We start from the raw sequence: 20,210 nt of genomic DNA, 5'->3' as shown, positions 1-20,210 counted from the left end.
GAAATCTATTTCTTTACTTGAAAAATCCTTTTAGAATGAGCTACTTTTATCATTCCTTCATCTTCATGTTTGAAATCAAAAACAAATGAGTACCTTTGCCCTTGAAGTCTACCATACTCTTTCACAACTCAGAATACAGGATTACAGGATCTCATTCTGTATTTCATTAAATGAGGATATGAGAAGGAATCTGAATTCCCTGAGAAGTAGTATTTGATTCTGGAAGAAGCCACAAGGTTAATGTATTCATGAATGGATGTGAGAAACCAAATTGCCAGTCTGGTTAATAACCCTTACAAGACACTCAGTTCTACATTCCTACTATTTCCAACCAAGTAATGTGTAGCACAGTCGTTCACAATGAGCAGAGTTGACTGAAGGTGAGAAGGGACTGAGAGGAGCTGCAATCTCTCAGGCATTTCTCCATTTCCTCTGGCAACACATGGGGCCCAGGCTGCACAGCTGCCATAGTGGGCCTCACCAAGTTCCAGGAAAAGCCGTAAGCCTGCACCACCCAGGAACAGACTGTCCATAGAAAATTCCTAACATCCAACCATTGTAGATAGGATCACCTGCCAGCACACACCCATCACTTTTCACCAGTACACCCCTAGACAAATGTCAGCCAATCAGGGATCCTGAATCTTAGAAGTTCTTCACCCCTACCTTTGCTACTCTAAAAAATTAACCCCAACTGAGCTCAGGGCTCTCCAATCACTTCAATATGTTGAACACATGGAGAGTCTGAGTTTGCAAACTTGTGTAAGAATAAAATGGTGTGGGATTTCCCTCTGTGTGCTGTGATTACCATTGATGAATGAAACTGTCTTGAACCTATAGCAGAGCAGAACTTAGGCGGGGAAAGGTAGGCTGAATGCTGGGAGAAAGAAGGGCAGAGTCAGAGAGAAGCCATGGAGCCACTGCTGGAGACAGATGTGCTGAAACTTTGCTGTTAGACCACAATCTCGTGGTGATGCACGGATTAATGGATATGGGTTAAATTAAGATGTAAGAGTTAGCCAATAAGAAACTAGAGCTGATGGGTCAAGCAGTGATTTAATTAATATAGTTTCTGTGTGATTATTTCAGGGCTGAGCAGCTGGGAACCAACAAGCGGCCCTCTTTACTACATAAAGGCTCTTTGTTTTTACATACAGGACTTGGTCTCTTAGGTAGGTTGTGGGGGAACTCCATGATCTGCGCGTAACACTTCATCCAAGGGAATTATTGTCTAGAAATGTCAGGTTGTATTGCTTAATGATGCTCATTTGCTTGACCTTTGTACCATACATTCTAGTCACAAAAGTAATAGTATGAAAAATATAGCCACTTATAAAATTTCATAGGGGAAACATCAAATTACTACAGTGTTATAGGTAAGGTGCTTAAAACATGAATTTCACATGTGTTTGATTTGATTAGATATAATAAATTACAAAGTGGAGTGGTGATTAATAGCTGCTGAAGATTTACAATGAATTATCCTAGGAAGACAACAGAATTATTGCTGATACAGAACATGCTCAAATTACAGAAAGTGCAGAATCTCCTTATTGGAATTCTGTGCAGCAATTTTTTTTTATCAAACATGTGACCAAAATGAATCAATCTATTGCATATTAGTTTGGGACTATGTAATATCAATATTAAGTCATAAATTGTCTCCAGACTATAGAGCAGAGATTACATTACTCCTCTTTAGATCTTAGGATGTTGAGCCCATTTAACATAATTTTTGTGAAGTATGCTATAAAGTAATTTCTAATACAAAGTTCTCTCTGTTAGAAGCAGGGTTTCTTTATTTTTCAAAAACGGTCTGTGTATAAGGTTGCAAACAAAAATACAGAAAAAAATTAAAATTGAATTTCATAAATAAGCCTACAATTCCACAACCTCCTCTTTCCGCTTTTGAAAGCTCACAGCATTCAACAGCTTTGCAAAGGGAATTGCCCCACAGCTATTCGTGTGACAGCACCCTTGGTCTGAAAAGGGCTTTCCTCTGTTTCTTGGAAAACACTTATCTTTCTAAATATGTTCGAGGGCAACATTTCTTGGAAGTCTTCCTGACCCTCTAAGCCATTCTTTTTTTTTCTCATGTTTTCTAGATGGTTTTTATTTCTTGATTCTAATCATTTATCATGGATACAATAGTATTTACTCACTGTGACCCAGAGAGTAAATTTAGTTTAGCAGTGACACTAATTTTGTTTACTAATTTTTAAACTTACATGGCCTCCTCGGCTCTTTAATTATTCATTCAAAACGTTACTTTTTGGTTTATTATGACACTGTTCATTGTCTATTTGTTTTTTCAAGACAAGGGTTTCTGGTTGTCCTGGAACTAACTCTGTCCGAGAACCAGGCTGGCCTAGAACTCAGGGATTTTACATACATACATACATACATACATGCATACACACACACAATAGTGTGTGTGTATGCATGTATGTATGTATGCATGTTTTTTGAAACAGTTTCTCTGAATAGCTTTGGTGCCTGTCCTGAAACTAGCTCTTTTTTACTAGACTCACCTTAAACTTAAAGAGATCCACCTGCCTGTGCCTCCCAAGTTCTGGGATTAAAGGCCTGCACCACCACCACCTGGCTATTTCTCTTAAGATGGTAAACAGGGCCGGGTGTTTGATCCCAGGGCTGGGGAACAGATACAGACTGATCTTTATGAGTTCTAGGCAAGCCTCTAAGCCATTCTTGCCTCTAATCTTTGGTAATCTCATTTTTGTATATCCGAGGCATTGTCCTAAACACACTTTACTGGAGCCACCAGCTTGTGCGGTGCTTGTTTCCCAACACTGATTATATATATTCTAATCTATGAACATATTACCTGACATTTTGAAAATTTCTAGCAATATTTGTTAAATCAAAGAAAAAGGTATCACTTAACATTAGGAGACATTGGAGGACATGGAATGGAGTTACTTGCTTGCTAAAGGACTTCTTTGTATGTTGGGATGGTGCTGTTTGGTACCAATTTACTGTATAATAAAAGATGTTGAAAGCAAAAAAGAAAATAAGCCTACAAAAGTAGACCAGTCTCAAATGTGGCACAGGCCTATCTGTACCCCAAACTATTAATTAAGTTGGGATTCTATATTTTATGACCACTGTACCAGAATAATAGAAATAAAAAACTGCTCACAATCCTAAGGAAGATATAACTGTTTTACAGTGTGGCTCTTGAGTCCTCCCATTACTGTTTTTCAACTTGTTAGATCTAGGCTGGTTTTTTGAACTACAGTGGTGATTTATCACCCTAGAATGTGGCAGAGGGATTGATATACCAACTCTGAGTGTAGGGTTCAAACTGTTCTCATTTCTACTTTCTTTGTGTCGTTGTTGCCCTGAATTTCTACCAAGTCCAGGCTAACTTTTTGATGAATGAATGAAATTTTTTCTTGGATTAGGAAAAGAAGTTCTCTCATCAGATATGGCCCTATTTCAGTTAACCCCAGTCAATTCACTGGAGGAAGAATTTTTTAAGTTAATCCCAAATAGGATAGATGAATCATCCAAAGTAATTAAAGACCTGGCAACATAAGGTAGAGTAAGGATTTTTATGATGTTCTGGGGGAAAGAACCCAGGGCTGAGGTGGGATTCCCCTCTGTATGCTATGAATATATTTTATTACCATTGGTTATTACAGAAGCTGTTTTGGCCAGTGGCTTAGTAGAATAAAGCCAGGTGGGAAATCCAAACAGAAATATAGAGAGAAAGTAGGAGGAGTCAGGGAGAAGCCATATAGCCATATAGCCATATAGCCACTGGAACTTTACTGATTAACCTCAAGCCTTGTGGTAAAATAGAAAATAATAGAAATGGGCTAATTTAAGATGTAGGAGCTAGCTAGAAATACACTTACTCTATTGGCCAAACAGTATTGCAATTAATATAGTTTCTGCGTGATTATTTGGGGTCTAGGTGGCCAGGAAACAAACAAACAGCCTCCATCAATACAGGGCCTAACTCATGCTAAACACTCTACTTATGAACTTCATGCTCAGTCTTGAGATGAGCATTGTTAAAAGCTAGAGAACAGTTTTAGTTTGTGCTAGATTTTTAAGGGCTCTGGATGAACATAATATCGAAGATAATTATTTGTTACAAGTGTGAGCAAAGAACATGGAAATAACTTTTATAAATCAAAGAAAAGTGCTTATTGAAATAGACATTTGTATCCTAAGTAAAAGAAAAAGTATAGAGACTGGAGAGATGGCTAAGCAATTAAGAACAGCTGATGTTCTTGTAGAAGACCTGGGTTCTATAGCTGTCACTCCTATCCTACCAGTCTGTAATTTGAATTCCAGGGAATTTGACATACTCTTCTGGCTTCCACGGACATATTCATGCACATCTGGCTTCCATGGATATCTTCATGTTCATAGTATACATACATATACTCAGGTGCACACATAAAGTAAGGAGTCTAAATCTTAAAAAAAATCAATAAAAAACATTCATTTGCTTCTTTTAAATGCATCATTGCTTTCTTTTTCTCTGTAAATATTATTATTAGAAATTTTAGTCAACTAGCCCATTCTGCATTATACTTACGTCAGATCTGGGTGTGAGTGGGGAAAGACTATCAAATTTTTATACATCATCAACAAACCAGTGAGTCAGCAGACTACTTGTTTATTAGACAAATGATTAATAAGCTTAGACTATTCAGGTTCAGAAAAGACAGGCACATAGGTTACTGGTAGAGGAAGAAAGCAAAAATAATATTTGAGAAACTTCGGATATCTAGATTTTGACTCTTGGCTAAGATAAGAGTGTGGGATTTATGGTGTGATCTTAGAAATGCTAAACCTGGTGGCCCCAGATTCAGTTTCTACAATCAATTTTTTTGTAGTGAACTAGATGGTTTGCCAGTCCATCTCATTATATAACTGAGGCCCATGGGTTCTTAAAATCTAAATTCTTTGCACAGATTTTGGTGGCTGCATCCCAAGGCAAGGTGTTTGATCCTTGTGTAGATTTGAGCAGCTAAGGGGTATGACTTGGACCTGTGATACTATACAGGGTTCTTTCTCTTGATGCACTGTTTTTATGGCCTTTTTAGATGAAAGTCCTAGTGCCAGGATGGGATATCACCAATGAGTTTTGGTCAGTAGACCCTTCAAGCCCAAAGAACTATTCAGGCAATTGCCACCGTGTCTGCTTTCCCGAAAGAACTAAATGGTAAGACCCTATTTCAAAACACTGTATGTTCTGGTTTTAGGACATAGAAAAACTGACATTGAAGCTTCTTCCCTGATAGCTACCTCTCATAGTGTCTGAAAGTACTAAGCAGGCTGCTATGGTAGAATTCCTGTCACCAATATTACTCAGTTGTGAATTTTCCATGTTACACCAACAACTGACTGGGCAACAGTGGCAGGTCTGTAACCAACTACTGTGTGATTACTGTGTTCAACTTTGAAAAAAATTCCTAGAATTGGACAGGGAATTTCCTGTTTATTTCAAAGCTCCTATTCACTCAATTGCATTTTATTAGTCAGTTATCTTATCTGAGAAAAGCAAAAAAGAACAATAATACCACTGTGGCTTTCCTTTTATTTTAAGCATTGAAGTGCACAAATAAACAAAAAACTGTTTTAGTAGATATAGCAGTTGCACAACTTCATGGAGTACCACATAAACAGAGTGCTGTATTGTGTAGCCTTTCCTGAAAGTTCAGAAGATACTCCCTTTAAGTAGAACCATCATGTTTTGAAAGGCAGTTATAAGGAGTGTATGTGGTCATGTTTGGAAGCATAATAAATACATTGGGAATGAAAGAAATTGTTCAACCTGAAGATCTGAAAAGCAAATCAGTCAGCCACTGGCTCTTACCTCAACCTCAGTCTGAAATGGCGATCCTGCCTCCTGGAATCTCAGAAGGAGACTGATGTCTGAGAACTGTCTCCCCCATCTTATATTCCTCTCTAGGGCTGGAATTAAAGTCGTGCACCATTGGGATTAAAGGTGCATGGTATTGTGGCTACTGGGATTAAAGATTTGTGTTACAATAACCTTGTCTATAAAACTGAATAGTAGGACTCTTTTACTCTCTGATCTTCAGGCAGTCTTTATTTACCAAAATACATTTGAAATGCCACTACAGGCACAGATTCTTTTCAGAACCTTTTGTTCATAATATTAACTACTATTTAAAATACCAACCAGACATTTATAAAACTTAACTGGCAACTTGATCAAATGATACCTTTAAAAAATATATTTATTTTCATAAAGCATGCTAAATGCATTCATGTTTTACAGTTTTGAGCAAATTTAATTTGTTAAATTTTTTTGCAGAGTGCTATTACAATAGCCATCTTCTGGAACTTGAAAACAGTCATATTACATAGAACTCAACATTACATACTAATGGCATTCATTAGAATAAAAATTTGTGTATATTATGACTTTCAATACTAGCCTGGTAACTTTGGCCCTTTCTCAGCATGCAACTTTGGTGTCTAACTGAAGTCTGAGGACAACCTCCTGAGGTGCACTTTATTAACCTGAAGGTTTTGTAAATAGTTGTACGTAGGTCCTGAAAATTGTGAGGAACTGTCAATTTAATGTGCACTGTATGCCCTCCTAATCTTCTTACACTTAGTGCTAAGTTTAAAACAACCAGAAATTCCAATCCAGTACCCTCTGAATGAAACTAGTGCTTAAGGAAGAGTCTGGAAAGTGTTACAGTAGCTTTGTATCAAACTGGAGACAGTTTGACTCCATTCCCCATCAGTTGGGCCAGAGAACTTAAGAGTGCTGCCCTTTAAGTTAGCATATGGACAAACATTGAAATTCATTTGAAAAGGGACCCACTTTTTCCAGCATGTTGCTGCAATCTAATTTTGCCACAGTGTGATGCTGCCAACGGGTATTGCCATGTAAAGTAGCATGTGCAAGGCTAGTGATACAGGTGAGTAAAAGAATATAAAGTCCAAGTAAGATTCTTCTAAAGTCCACTGTAAGAGCAGCAGCAGGAAAGTTCTTAGAAAAAGGGTTGCGCCTCTATGAGGGGGTGAGTTTTCTTTTTACAACAAGAAAGGGTGAACTTATATTTTTATCCTATCATCTGCAAAAGGTCTTATTCTGGATAGATAGGGGAGAACCCCACTATTCTGTTAATTTTTAATTCTTTTTGCCTCAAGTTGTCTTTCTTGAAGTGGGAGGATTGAGAAGTGCACCGTTGGTCAGGTGAGTTAGGCTCTAAAGGGATTCACCGGGGTGAGGCTCTAAGCAGCAGTGACCTGCTTGCTAAAGTGAAGAAACTTGGGTTTTGATTTAGCCTTTTATCTCTATATAGTTTTGGTAGTCTTGCTAACAGATATTCGCCTTGGGTGAAAATCAGAGTTCTCATTCAGAGGGTTCCAAGACATCGGATCATTTCACTATCAGCTGCTGGACTTAGTGACTCACAATCCTTGTTGACGTAGAAACCACTTATGACCCATTTTATTTAAGAACTTCATGCCTTCCACTATACTTAAGATGTAAGATGAGTCTATGTTGGATATTTGGCCAACATTAACAGTGCTGTGCCAGAAATTACCTAGCATAAAAGTGTAGGCAGAAATGTCAGTAAATCACACTAACATTAAAATCAAATTTATCAAAGTGAAACAAGAAAACTTATTAGGAAGAAGAGAAAAAATATCAACTACAGACATTTAAAAGAAATAGAAATTATTCAAAGCTGATGACAATAGAAACTAGGGATGGTCGGTGAATAAAACCATTCTCAGATAAGTTTTGGAAATGAAGCTGAGGATTTGCCTGGAATTTCCAAGGGTCCCAGTGAGGTTAGTTTCCCTCATTAAGCTACAATCCTGGCTACCATCTCTTTGGGAATGGGTTATATTACATCTAAAGATAATCAAACACATTGCTTAGCCTTGTCTTTAACTTCAATAGTCAGAACCTCTTCCCCAGTCTCAGTAGCAGGAGCCACGCGAATGATGAGTGATTGACAGGCAGGTCCCCTGGGGACAACTCCCTTTTTAATCACCTGGGGCCTTTCTTCAGCTGTAGTAGAACTTCCTCTGCAGTGGGACCTGTCCAGTGCTTTTTCTGCTGGCTCTGTTCCTTCATCTTCATATTCTTTTCCTTTCTGCGCTCTTCCTTTTGAATTTTCACCTTTTTTCTAGAAGAAGCCATGATAAAGAACTAGTGTTGAAACCATAATTGATATGTTAGCGTCACCACCAAACGCCATCTGCGATGAGGTGGATATAGGAATCATGTCAGTCTGCCGCACATTGTCATTTCTTACTGTTTCCATGATCGATTGCTTGTGTATTATGTTTATTTTATGGAGATTATATTTTAAATTTTAAATGTTTATTTTTAATAAAAATATACTATTTGAAATAGAAGGCCTGGCTTCCTTCCCAGTCATGGCAGAACCTCATGAAAAAGCTCACATCTCTTTTCTTGTTTAATCTTCTTAGTCTCATAAGTATTTGAGCTATTTTTCTTAATTTACGTGTGTGTGTGTGTGTGTGTGTGTGTGTATGTGTGTGTGTAGTTTATATGCTACAGCATCCATGTGGAAATTAAGGGCAACTTGAGGGTACTGATTCTTTTTTAAATTTTTTTTAAAGGCTGTAATGTGGTCCATTGAGTCACATTTGCCCCCAAGTCCATGTATATATATGTGTATATATATATATATATATATATATATATATATATATATATATTCTATTTTATATATATTCTAATTTTAAGCCATGGTCATTCAATACGATGCATGGAGTTATTCCAATTTTTTTTTTTTATCTATTAAGGTTTCCTTTGATACCTAGTATATGGTCAATTTTTTAGAAGGTTCCATGAGGTTCTGAGAAGAAGATATATTCTTTTATGTTTAGATAGAATGTTCTACAGATGTCTATTAAGCCCATTTGATTTATAACATCCATTGGTTCCCTATTTCTCAGTTGAGACTCTGTCAGACCCATCCCGTGGTGAGAGTGGGGTGTTGAAGGCTCCCACTGTTAGTGTATGGGGTTTAGTATATGATTTAAGCTTTAGTAGTGTTTCTTTTACATGAGTGTGCCCAGGTATTTGGTTCATAGATCTTCAGTATTGAGATTTCCTCTCGATTGATTTTCCCTTTGATAATTATGAAATATCCTTCTTTGTCTCTTCTGACCAACACAGACATGCAAACATCTCTGACTTGGGCCTACTCCCTCAGCATTCAGCATTCACTCCCTCATACCTGCTCCTATGTCTTTTCTTTTTTGTTTGTTTGTTTTTTCGAGACAGGGTTTCTCTGTGGCTTTGGAGCCTGTCCTGGAACTCGCTCTGTAGACCAGGCTGGTCTCGAACTCACAGAGATCCGCCTGCCTCTGCCTCCCGAGTGCTGGGCTTAAAGGCGTGCGCCACCATCGCCCGGCTGATCCTATGTCTTGGCTCTGCTCTCAGGAGGTCACTTGCTTGGGCCTGTTCCTGTGGATGTTCCTTGCTCAGGCCTTCTCCCACGGAGGTCCCTGCCTCGACCTGGTCTCGCAGAGTTCTCTAGCTTGGGCCTGCTCCCTCGGCAGTCACTCCCTCATACCTGCCCAAGGGTATTGATTCTTTCTTCCACTATGTGGGTACTGGATTGAACTCAGGCTGGTAGACTTGGCTGCAAGTACTTTCTCTCTGGCCCCAAGCTTTGGGCTTTTAACTAGTTCTATTTATTCGTATAGATGTAGAAATCTCACATCTTTAGTGCATGCATTTCTTGTACAAATTGTTATTTTATGCTGCTGTAAGTGAGGCATTTGGCTTTTTTACCACACTGTTAGGTGTATAAGTCAGAGATCCAAGTTTTAGAATCTTAAAATGTGATGCTATTGTAATATTTGTTTTCCCCATTTTCTGGAAGGTTCATGGCTAACCATTTCTAAGTGCAGGAGAGAGTATAAAAACTAACTTCAGAAAATTCAAACACCTGTTCTATTTCTAAATATCTGTTCACACAGATATTACGAGCATTAAAGAAAACAGAAACAACTAAAGGAGAAAAAGACAGCATAGTTTCACTGTCTATACATTCCTAGGAGTTACCAGACAGCTCAGTGTAAATCTGCATGTTTACTGACAGCTTGCACCATAGTTCATTGTGACCTAATCCAAACTTGTTGACTGGGTCTGTTAATGACAGCGATGGCTTGATAAAATATATAGGACTATTTCCGTTTTTTTAATATTTTGTTATATGTTGACTGAATATTTGTGAAAATATTTGTTAGTTTTTTGTGAAGATGTTGTTAACTGGCATGCTATTGACATGATTTATATTGTCACATTTCTATGTGTATGTATTTGTTACTATGTGTTGTGAAATGTCCCCCATAGAGTCATGTGATTAAATACTTGATCATCAAGTGGTGGCAACGTTTGGGATTGTAGACACTTTTAGGAGGCAGACTGAGTCTTGTTGGGAAAAACTGAGTCTTTGGATGTGGGTCTTGAGATTCTGTAACATGGCTCCACTTTCTGCTTACTCTTTGCTTCCTGTGTAATGGAACCATCTGGTCTCCTGCTCCTGCCACCATGCCTTCCCTACTGTTCTAGACTGTAACCCTTGAATGATAAGCCGTATTACCTCTTCCCATGCTTTTCCTACTGTTCTAGACCATAACCCTTGAACGATAAACCATTACCTCTTCCTCCCTTAAGTTGCTCCTCATCAGATATTTTGTCATTACAGCTGGAAAATAACAAAAATGCTGTGATTCCTGTTAATTCTTGTGGCCATGCTTTTACTACTGGTGCTTGTTTTATCAAGTTACCCTGAACACTGAAGTCACAAATATAATCATTGCTCCCAGGAAAAATGCAGGGTCAGTTTCCTATGTTTTTGTCAACTGATTAATAAATAACTTTATTGATTATATGTTTTTCTTTATAAATACATTACTTAATATATCAAACTAACCCATGAATTATGCATTCCCACACTGAACTCATAGATAATTTCACTGTAACTTGTAACTGGAGTAAAGATTGAAATACTATATTTCTTCTCTCAGTGATATCATAGAATTTTATACTTAGGATGTTTGGGCAGTTTTCAAGTACTATTCTTAGTACAACAAAGTCATCAAAAATTGAATTAAAAACTCAAGACTACAAAATAAAACAAAAAAAAAAGCCATGGTAACAAATAGATTGCATTGGTCCACTTATTTGCATAAGATTCAAATATAAAACAGAAGTGAACTTGAGGTAAACCTAGCTGATAGTGCATCAAATTTCCTCTGTTTTTCTTTTAGTATTTTACTGGTCATAAAAAATGACCCAAAAACATGTGTTGATTTGGGAGCTACCAATAAATTATAGTAAGAAGATTCACTCATATAGAACACATGAACAATTAAATTTGAGTGTATTTTGGATATGCATGCTAGCTTAAAGTGAACTAGTTCTGATTTCATGTAATGATAAACGGAGATGAAGTTTAAATAATAAATGCCAATATAAAGCACAATTGCTAGCATTAGATTAGCCCAAATTGCCCAATGTCTGAACTAGATCCTGCCTGGATGTACACCACGCAGCGTTTCCCCTCTTCAGCTCCTAGCCTCCCATTCTCTGTGCTACCATCAGTCTTGTTACCTGAGTGGTTTGTGCTCTCTTGCCTTTGAGGAGTCTAACAAGATCTGCTTTTCTTCTGCTTCCCAAGAGAGCTTTAAATATTTTGGGTGTCTCTTCTTTTGGTGGGAAAAGAAAGGCAGGTCCTGTCCTTGGAGGGGTTGCCCGTGTGCTCTTCCCATTCTCTCTTAGAAGAACTCTGGAGACAAAAGAACATTGTTTTCAGTAGCTCTGTGACAGCTTTCAAGAATTCCCCCTGAAAAATGGTAATTTCTCCCACCCATGAATTGTCAGTGGGTACTCACTTTCAGTTGAGGAATATCTCACGAAGAATGTTGTAGTTTACTTCATGTAACACAATTATCCTCATCTTAGATTTTATGGGGTAAAAACAACTTTCTCTGCTCCCTCCATATAGTATCTCACTCTGTAGTTCAATCTGGCTTGGAACTTGGTTCAGTCCTCCTTTCTCAATTTTCCAAGTTCTGGGATTCTAAATGCACCACCACACCTGCTTCTACTGGGGCTTTATGGGTCATACCTGGCTTTCTTCAGGAGGAGATTTTTAGAAGATGGATAATGCTGTAGAATTTCTTGAAGAGTCTTTTTGTCCAGAATTAAAAGATTGGCAAACCCGTGGGCCACCACATCTGCAGTTCGACGGTTTCCTCCCCGTTTTGCCAGGAGGCTGTGGGATAGAAAAGCAGGTCTTTGGTAACCAGTTCGCTCACCCTCCATCGATTTTCCTTTTAAATCTCAAACAAAAATTGCAAATTTAATTATTCAATTATACATTTTAAATGTGGTATCACAAGGTAAATTCGTAAGATGTTGACTTTCCTTCAACATAGTATGTTCTTCCCAATGGGAAATAGAGAATATTCGGCAAATACTGTGCACTTACTGCCTTTAGTCCATGGGTCATTTTAATTGTCAACTTGGCACATTCTAGAATCACCTGGAAAAGGGAGTCTAAATGAGACATTGTCTAGTCAGGGTGTATCTTGCTTATGTTAATAGAGGTCAGATGACTTGCCAGTGGTGACTGGCATCATTCTCTGAGCAGGGGATCCTGGACTGTATAAAGAGTAGAGAAACAGAGCTGAACATTAGCATGCATGCATGTGTTCATTGCTCTCTGTTCTTTATTATAGATTTAACCTGACTAGTTGCTTTCAGTTTCTACTGCCTTAACTTCCCTGCAATGGTGGACTGTTATGTAGAGTTGTGAACCAAACATACCCTTTCTTTCTTAAGTGCTATTGTCAAGGTATATATCACAGTAACAAGAAACAAAATGAAGAAAGCATTTTATTTTAAGCCCTCTGGACACTTAAGACACCACTTATTTTAGAAAAAGCATAATTATTCACCTCAGATATCAGAAAAGCTCTCTTCTCAAGAGAATTGCGGAAGATGGCTGTTGTGGTAGTTTGAATGTGATTGGCTCCATAATCTCAGAGTAAGTGGCACTATTAGGAGGTGTGACTTGGTTGGAGTGGCTATGGCCTTGTTTTTAAGAAGTGTGTCACTGTGGGATCAGGTTTGAGGTTTCCTGTGCTCAGTTGACTTCCTGTTGTTTGCAAGATGTAGGACTCCCAGCTACTACTATAGCTCCAAGTATGCCTACATGCCGCCATGCTTCCTGATGATAATGGACTGAACCTCTGAAAGTGTAAGTGAGCCACTCACCCCAATTAAATGTTTTACTTTATAAGAGTTGTTGTGGTCATGGTGTCTCTTCACAGCAATAGAAACCCTAACTAAGACAACTGTATCACATACTTTTCATACTGAGAACTGTAAAATAAATACCAGTGAATTACAACCATTCATGCTCTGTATTCATCTGATCTCCTATTTGTGGGAAAACACTTTGTTAGAGCTTTATCCCTGCTGAGGAAGCTGTATTTTCTTTAGTGCACCGCTTATAGTTTTTTTGTTTCATCTAAGGGATGGAAAGCAAAACAAGTCCTGTAAGATGGAGACTTAATCCTATGCTTTTAGATTATTTCCTTTCCTCTATACCTTATGTACTACATAGGACTCCTATGTAGTACTGATGACTTGCAATGGAAACAGATAACTCCTCTGAAGTGTGGTCATTAATGGCGAAAAAGAGAGAGCACAAGAAAGAATGTGAAACTCTTGTCACATTTACCACAGCTCCTAGTCAGAGTAGCATAAAACTTGATGCTAAATGTTCATTTACCTCAGTTCCTATTACCTCATTCCTAGCTTTCAATAGAGACAATTACAAATTACATAACAAAACATACGTTAAAAAAGGAGATGACACATGTTTTAGAATTTATAGACAGAATTTTAAAAACTCTGATTAATATGGTAAGGAATATAATGAAAAGAGAATCACTGAAGAATAAGTAACAAAAACAGGTGAAAATTCTAAGAATCTAAAAGAAATACAAGGAATCAAAAATGCTATAACTGATATGAAAAATGTTTCTGATGGACTTGGAAACAAGTTGGCCTGAGAAAGAATCAATGAACCTGAAGATAATAGACACTCTCCATATTGATACGCAGAGGAGCAAGCAGAACTGAATTAGGAACACAAAGAACTAGGGATCATTTTGAAATATGGGACATACACATAACCAGAATACCAGAAGGACACAGAAGAAAAACAGTAAGCACATTCCAAGTATAATAATCAACAGTTTTCCAAAATTAATGACAAATACCAATCACAGAAGTAGAGAGATTGGATAACTCCAGAGTAGATAAATAATTAGTGCATCTCTATGCTGGCATTGGAGATGTTTTCGTCTATAGTAGGTGACTATTAATACAGAGACTCACAACTGGCCAATGTGCAGAGAATAACATACTATAAAGTGCACAGCTGTAAATGTATATAACTTATCCCAAAATTTAGGGATCATCATGGCATCAAGAGGGGGCAGAAGGATTCTAAGAGATGGATGTAGTGGACATTTTTAGTGAAACCGTATTTGCAGACATGACAAATGCACGCATGAACCCACAGTGGCCATGATTGTATGAATAAGTCAGCAAAAAAAAAAATCTTAACATGAATGGTGGGAAGGCTCATGAAGTTCCACTCCTAATTGAAGATCTGCAGGCCGCTGACAGCTAGCGGTGGAGGGAGAGTCTTCAGGAGGCTAATCAGTCTCCAGCAGGTGGTCCCATACCCATGCCCATTAAGTGGATTCAGTTGACTTAAAATAGAGCACATGAAGTTGAGAGGGAGAAATGGGAAGGGGTTTAGGAAAAGGCTTAGAATCAGGGTTGACTTGATCAAAACAAGTAATGTACATGTATGAAATTCTTAAGCACTAAAAAAAGGAAAAGGAAAGATAACTATAACAAATAAATAAAAAACCCTCAACTACCCTTAAAGCATATTATATTCAAACTACAGGAAACCAAAGACAAATACAAAGAATAATCTTGAAAGAATGCTAAAGGGGGAAATACTTAAGCTACACATAGACCTGGACCACAGCAGATCTTTTTCTATAAACCAGTCTCATCTCTAGACAGTGGAGTGCAATATTCAATGTGGAAAAAAGTCTATGACCTATAACTCTATTTAGTGAAAGCATTCTTTAGAAATGAAGGAGAAACAAAGCTTACTCAAATGAAAAAAATTGCGGGAATCCATTCCTAGGAGACCTGCCCTGAAGAATATGTTCAAAGAATTTTCAAGAGAAAAAAATAGACCAGAAACTCATGCCTACATAGCAAAGGAATGAACACTGGGAGAGGAGTACATGAAGGGAAATAAAATATATTTCTCTTGTACTTATCTAAGAGATGATTAAGTGTCAACAGCAGTGTGTGCATGTGTGTGTGTGTATGTGTCTCTGTGTGTGTTTGTATGTCTGTGTGTGCGGCGGTAATAACAGAATATGGGCAGATGAATGATAGTGTCCTGGGGTGAGGAGGGAGGAACTGTGATAAGGGGCACTCTACACATGAAGTATCACCTGAAGGCAGACCTAGACCTAGCTTAAAATATACATGAAAACTTTAGGGAAAGATTACTGTTTTCAAAGTTTGTTTGTACTTTCATTTTGAGATTGGGCATCACTGGGTAGCTGTGGCTGACTTCAAAACTGAGATACTCCTGCACTACCTCCTGAGTAGGGTTATAGGTATATGCCAGTGTACCTTGCTAATAATAATTATTATGTTGAGAAAGGAGAGAGAAATGAATCATGAAAAAATGTTCAACTGAAGTTGAGTTGGGTTGGCTACTGTGGTACATCCTATAATCTAAACACTTGGAAGACTGATGTAGGAGGATCAAGGATTCTAGAACAGCCTGGACTGTAGAACAATTCACTATCAAAACAGGACAAAATAAATCTAAACAAAAACAAAACAAGAAACAAACACCAGAGCAGAAATAAAAAGGTGAGGAAGAGAACCTAATGCAAAGTTGGGCACTTCATCTAACATTGAGGATAGGGGCTGGGGAAGGGAAGCTGAGGCTCTCTAAACCACTGAAGAATGAAATTACTCCTCCAAGACAGAATGCATGTATTTAGAATCTTTCAGTGTGACTGATTGTTTACTTTAATCAACAACTGCTTTTCCAGAGAGGACAAAAGAAAGAAATTTTATTACATCTATGTAAATATCTATGCAGCATTCTATGCATGCATGAGTGTATGTGTGATCTATACCTAGCTAGCTAGCTATCACCCATCACAGTATCTGTGAAAATCATCTTTTTAATAACTCATCTACCCTAATTTCTACCCGCCTTTCTATTTTTCTAGTAAGTGGGAGAAAATTGGTCAGATAAGGTAGTTTCATTCACACTCCTGTGGTTTTTAATACAGAGTAATCAAGTAGTTAGACAGGACAAGATGTCATTGGGAAGTTTAATCTGAACCCCAGAGAACCTCAGCGAGCATGCCAAACTATGTGTGAACGGAAATACCATATTTAAATGTCAGGCTATTTTGAGATTTCTCAAGCTTTAATTAAACTTGCATACAGGTTGCATGTTTGGAGTGCCTGATGAGTTTCTGAACGGAAGAAATAATAGTCTGTCTGCCAGATGGATTTTGCCCAAACTCTCTCAGCAATGTTTTAAATAGCATCTTTTTCCCCTTTTATTCACAAAATGCTTCCCCAGCATTCCACTGGTGAAAAGTTTTACTCATTAAATTGCTTAGTAAGAAGGCCCCTCCCTCAATGTCCACGGCTTCATGAAGTAGAGTTTCCCAAAGGCCCTGTGCCAGAGGACAAATAGCCAATGGTACAATTAAATGTGTCCAGGTTAAAAAAGAAGCTTGTACTGGGCAATAGTCGAGGAAATGAAGGGATCTCTTCTGGTCCTGGACCCATTTGTTCCTGTGACCTTAGAGAGTTTAAGGGATTTTTTTGATTTTTCTGTTCATTCATGTGAAAAGGCTGCAGGATTAGGAACCAAATCATCACCTTATATATCCATTTATGAACCCATTACTAATCACTTTTGCTGAAAACAGAAGCCTCTTTCTCTGCTACAGGAAGCTGATTATCCTTAAAAGACTGGCTTTTTGTGTTCTTGTGGTATTCAGATATGAAAGGGTTCAACTGGGCAAGACCTCTTTCTGAATTCTTAACCCTAGTTTGTGGTATGCAATTAGACATTCAGAGCTGGATGCAGGAACCCAAGTAGTTCTGTGGACATATTAGAGAGACTGTGTTTAGAGAAACTGTGTAAAAGTCATCTACCAATGGGGACACACCCACACAGACACAGACCGTACACAGACACATACACAGAGACAGCCAGCAGACGGATACACACACACCTGTTGCTTGAAAGCATTTCCCAACATTCATGTATTATAAAATCAATCCTAAATTGATATATTAATACTATTTGGAAGTTGATCCTTTGGGTGACAATTAGGTCATATTGGCAGGGACTTCATTAAAATAAGGAGCTCCAGCAGGGTGTGGTGCCGCAAACCTTTAATCCCAGCACTAGATTAGGTAGACAGAACACTGAGTTCCGGAGCAGCCTGGTCTACACAGTGAGTTCGAGGTTAGGCAAGGCTATATAGTGAGAGCCTGTCTCAAAAAAAGAAAAAGGAAGTTGCTTTCTAAAATGAGTCAGCATGCTTGCTCCCTCAAACATAATGTAATACAGCAGCCATCTTCAGAGTCAAGAAAAAGGTCTCAGCTGATGCCACTACTTAGACGTCACTGCTTGGGAAGAACTTCAGAGAACTGAGAGAGAATTTCTATTTCTTGGAAGTTATCTAGGTTTGAGTATTTCATTACAATAACAGAAAACAGACTAAGACAAACCTTTACATATGCATATATCACATATACTAGCATCTCAAACTATGGGCTGTGAACCTGAATATGGTCACATGACTGAATTGAGTGGCTGTAAAAATTTGGCAACAGGAAAATACTTCTGATCATACAACAATTAATTCAAAATCAAACACACAGTGGATCAATCATGTGATTTCAATGGTTGTGCCATACAATACTGACAAGTGCTTGCCAGAAACATCTCTGCCAGAGTCAAGACAACTGTGTATTATGAATTAGCATGCTTTACTATTCATATGAAGTTTTATACATCTATCAAAACATAAGAATTTAAGAATAGAAAAAAAAAGACCTAAATATTTTTCTACCATCATTACTCAGTATCTAAAAATCAAATTAATACTGTCTTTGAGTTGCATGGGAATCTTTAATTTATAAATTTCTATTGAAGTTGCTTAGCAATTTTTAAGTAAATTTTGAGATGAAATTAGGCAGAATTTTCAAGAATTCCTGGAATATCCATAAACATGGTTCTACCATTTTGTATTATATAAGGTTGTAAATTTATACTCTCAGCATTAATGAATATGAAATTACAATATCCATCAACTTTGGAAACAGTGTATATGCCCTCTGTCCTTTGGTTTCAAATATTCAACCAGGATTTAATGTTGTAGAAGTAAACAAGAATATTTAGCTCATAAATATGAAAATTTGCCTTTACCTTAATAAATGGTAAACATAGCAAAAATTGCTTGTTTTAACACAAGTAATATTTCATTATATTAAGCATGAGGCAAACAAGGTCCAGGGAGACTTAATTCTTAAACAAAAGTCATATCCATAGAAATACACCACATTATTTGAATGTGGTTTACCATATTTTGTTTTTTGAAAGGCATTCTTACAGAAAAGTACAACTGGAGATAATAAAATGATGACAAAATACTATACTAATTATAAAGACATCAAATTACATCCAAGCAGTGTTTTTATTTTTATAATTATTCTCTGTGAATGGTAGTGCATACCTGTAATCTTAGCATGTATAAGGCAGTGGCAGATGGATCTCTATGAGTTTGAGGTCAACCAGGTTAACAGATAGAATCCCATGCCAACCAGGGCTACATAGTGAGACCTGGTTGTTCTGGAATATTAACTGAAGACGTGTTACATTTGTTTATGCTGTGGAACAGTTGATTAATAATGCAAAGATGTTTTGCATTCTTTTATGTTGTATTTGTTTAACTCTGTGTTACTTTGCCTGTCTAAAACACCCGATGACTTAATAAAGAACTGGATGGACAATAGCTAGGCAGGAGAAAGAATAGGTGGGGATGACAGGCAGAGGGAATATATAGAAGGGGAAATCTGGGGAGAGAAAACTGGGGAACAAAAGATAGAGGAAAGGAGGAGGTCAGGGACCAGTCACCCAAATACACAGCAAGCCACAGAGTAAAAAGTAAAGAAAGGTATATAGAATAGAGAAAGATAAAAGCCCAGAGATAAATGGTAGATGGAATAATTTAAGAAAAGCTGGCTAGAAACAAGTCAAGCTAAGGTCGGACATTTATAAGCAAAAACAAGTCTCTCCGTGTATTTATTTGGGAGCTGGGTGGCAGGCTCTTGCAAAGAGAAAAGAGTAAAAACAAAACAAAACAAACAAACAAAATACAACATGTATTAGTAAATAGATATTTTTTATGATTATCATTAAATATTTGATTTTCACACTTATTTAGTATACCTACATATCCTTGGTCATGTAAAAAAAAAAGACACAGGCTAAGAGTCATGAGTGAAAGAAGTTTAAGAAGCCTTGGCATGTATATTATGCATATGTAAGTGTGTACAAGTATTATTTTTTTTCAGAAAAAGCTGTAATATACAGGTAGTCCCTGATCATTTACTGATTTCAACTTTGCCTCAGTGTGGTCACACATGAAGTCACAAAGTACAATGTTGTTGGGGTCCTCTGAATTGGTGCAGTGCACTGTACAGCTCTCTCTAGCAGAATCACTATATGTAGAAACACAGGGGACAATAGACTATAAAAGAGTAGGTGCTGAGTGTAGAAACATGAGAAAAGCAATGGGAGCATAGGTGACAGCAAACATGGATGAATTGGAGGACAAACTACATGCCGTATCTACTAGACCTTGGCAGCCTGTGCAGTGTCTGTGCAAACTAGAGAAATGTAGTATTTCTGGAAACATGTAGTATTGTGGTCACAAATATTAGGTAGAAGAATGCCTTTTTTTTTTTTAAAACAAAGTAAAATCACAGAGGTATAACTTTAGTACTTCCCAGGGCAGAGAACATAGTT

The 20,210-nt window shown here is 37.5% G+C and overlaps 1 protein-coding gene across 1 annotated transcript in view; it reads right to left on the bottom strand.

Annotated features, from left to right (window-relative positions):
* Window positions 1–4,338: 4,338 nt before the first annotated feature.
* Cngb3 (cyclic nucleotide gated channel beta 3) overlaps window positions 4,339–20,210 on the bottom strand; it is a 135,943-nt gene continuing 120,071 nt past the window's right edge. The window contains exons 16-19 of the mRNA XM_005362342.2: window positions 12,150–12,296; window positions 11,633–11,807; window positions 8,028–8,162; window positions 4,339–4,451 (exon numbers count right to left, since the gene is read on the bottom strand). Of these exons, the coding sequence (XP_005362399.1) occupies window positions 4,446–4,451; window positions 8,028–8,162; window positions 11,633–11,807; window positions 12,150–12,296 (463 nt within the window). The 3' untranslated portion in view covers window positions 4,339–4,445. The remainder of the gene's footprint in view (window positions 4,452–8,027; window positions 8,163–11,632; window positions 11,808–12,149; window positions 12,297–20,210) is intronic.

This window comes from Microtus ochrogaster, linkage group LG5, assembly GCF_000317375.1.
Source record: "Microtus ochrogaster isolate Prairie Vole_2 linkage group LG5, MicOch1.0, whole genome shotgun sequence".
Taxonomy (NCBI): domain Eukaryota; kingdom Metazoa; phylum Chordata; class Mammalia; order Rodentia; family Cricetidae; genus Microtus; species Microtus ochrogaster.
This window is presented reverse-complemented; position numbering and strand designations above follow the sequence as displayed.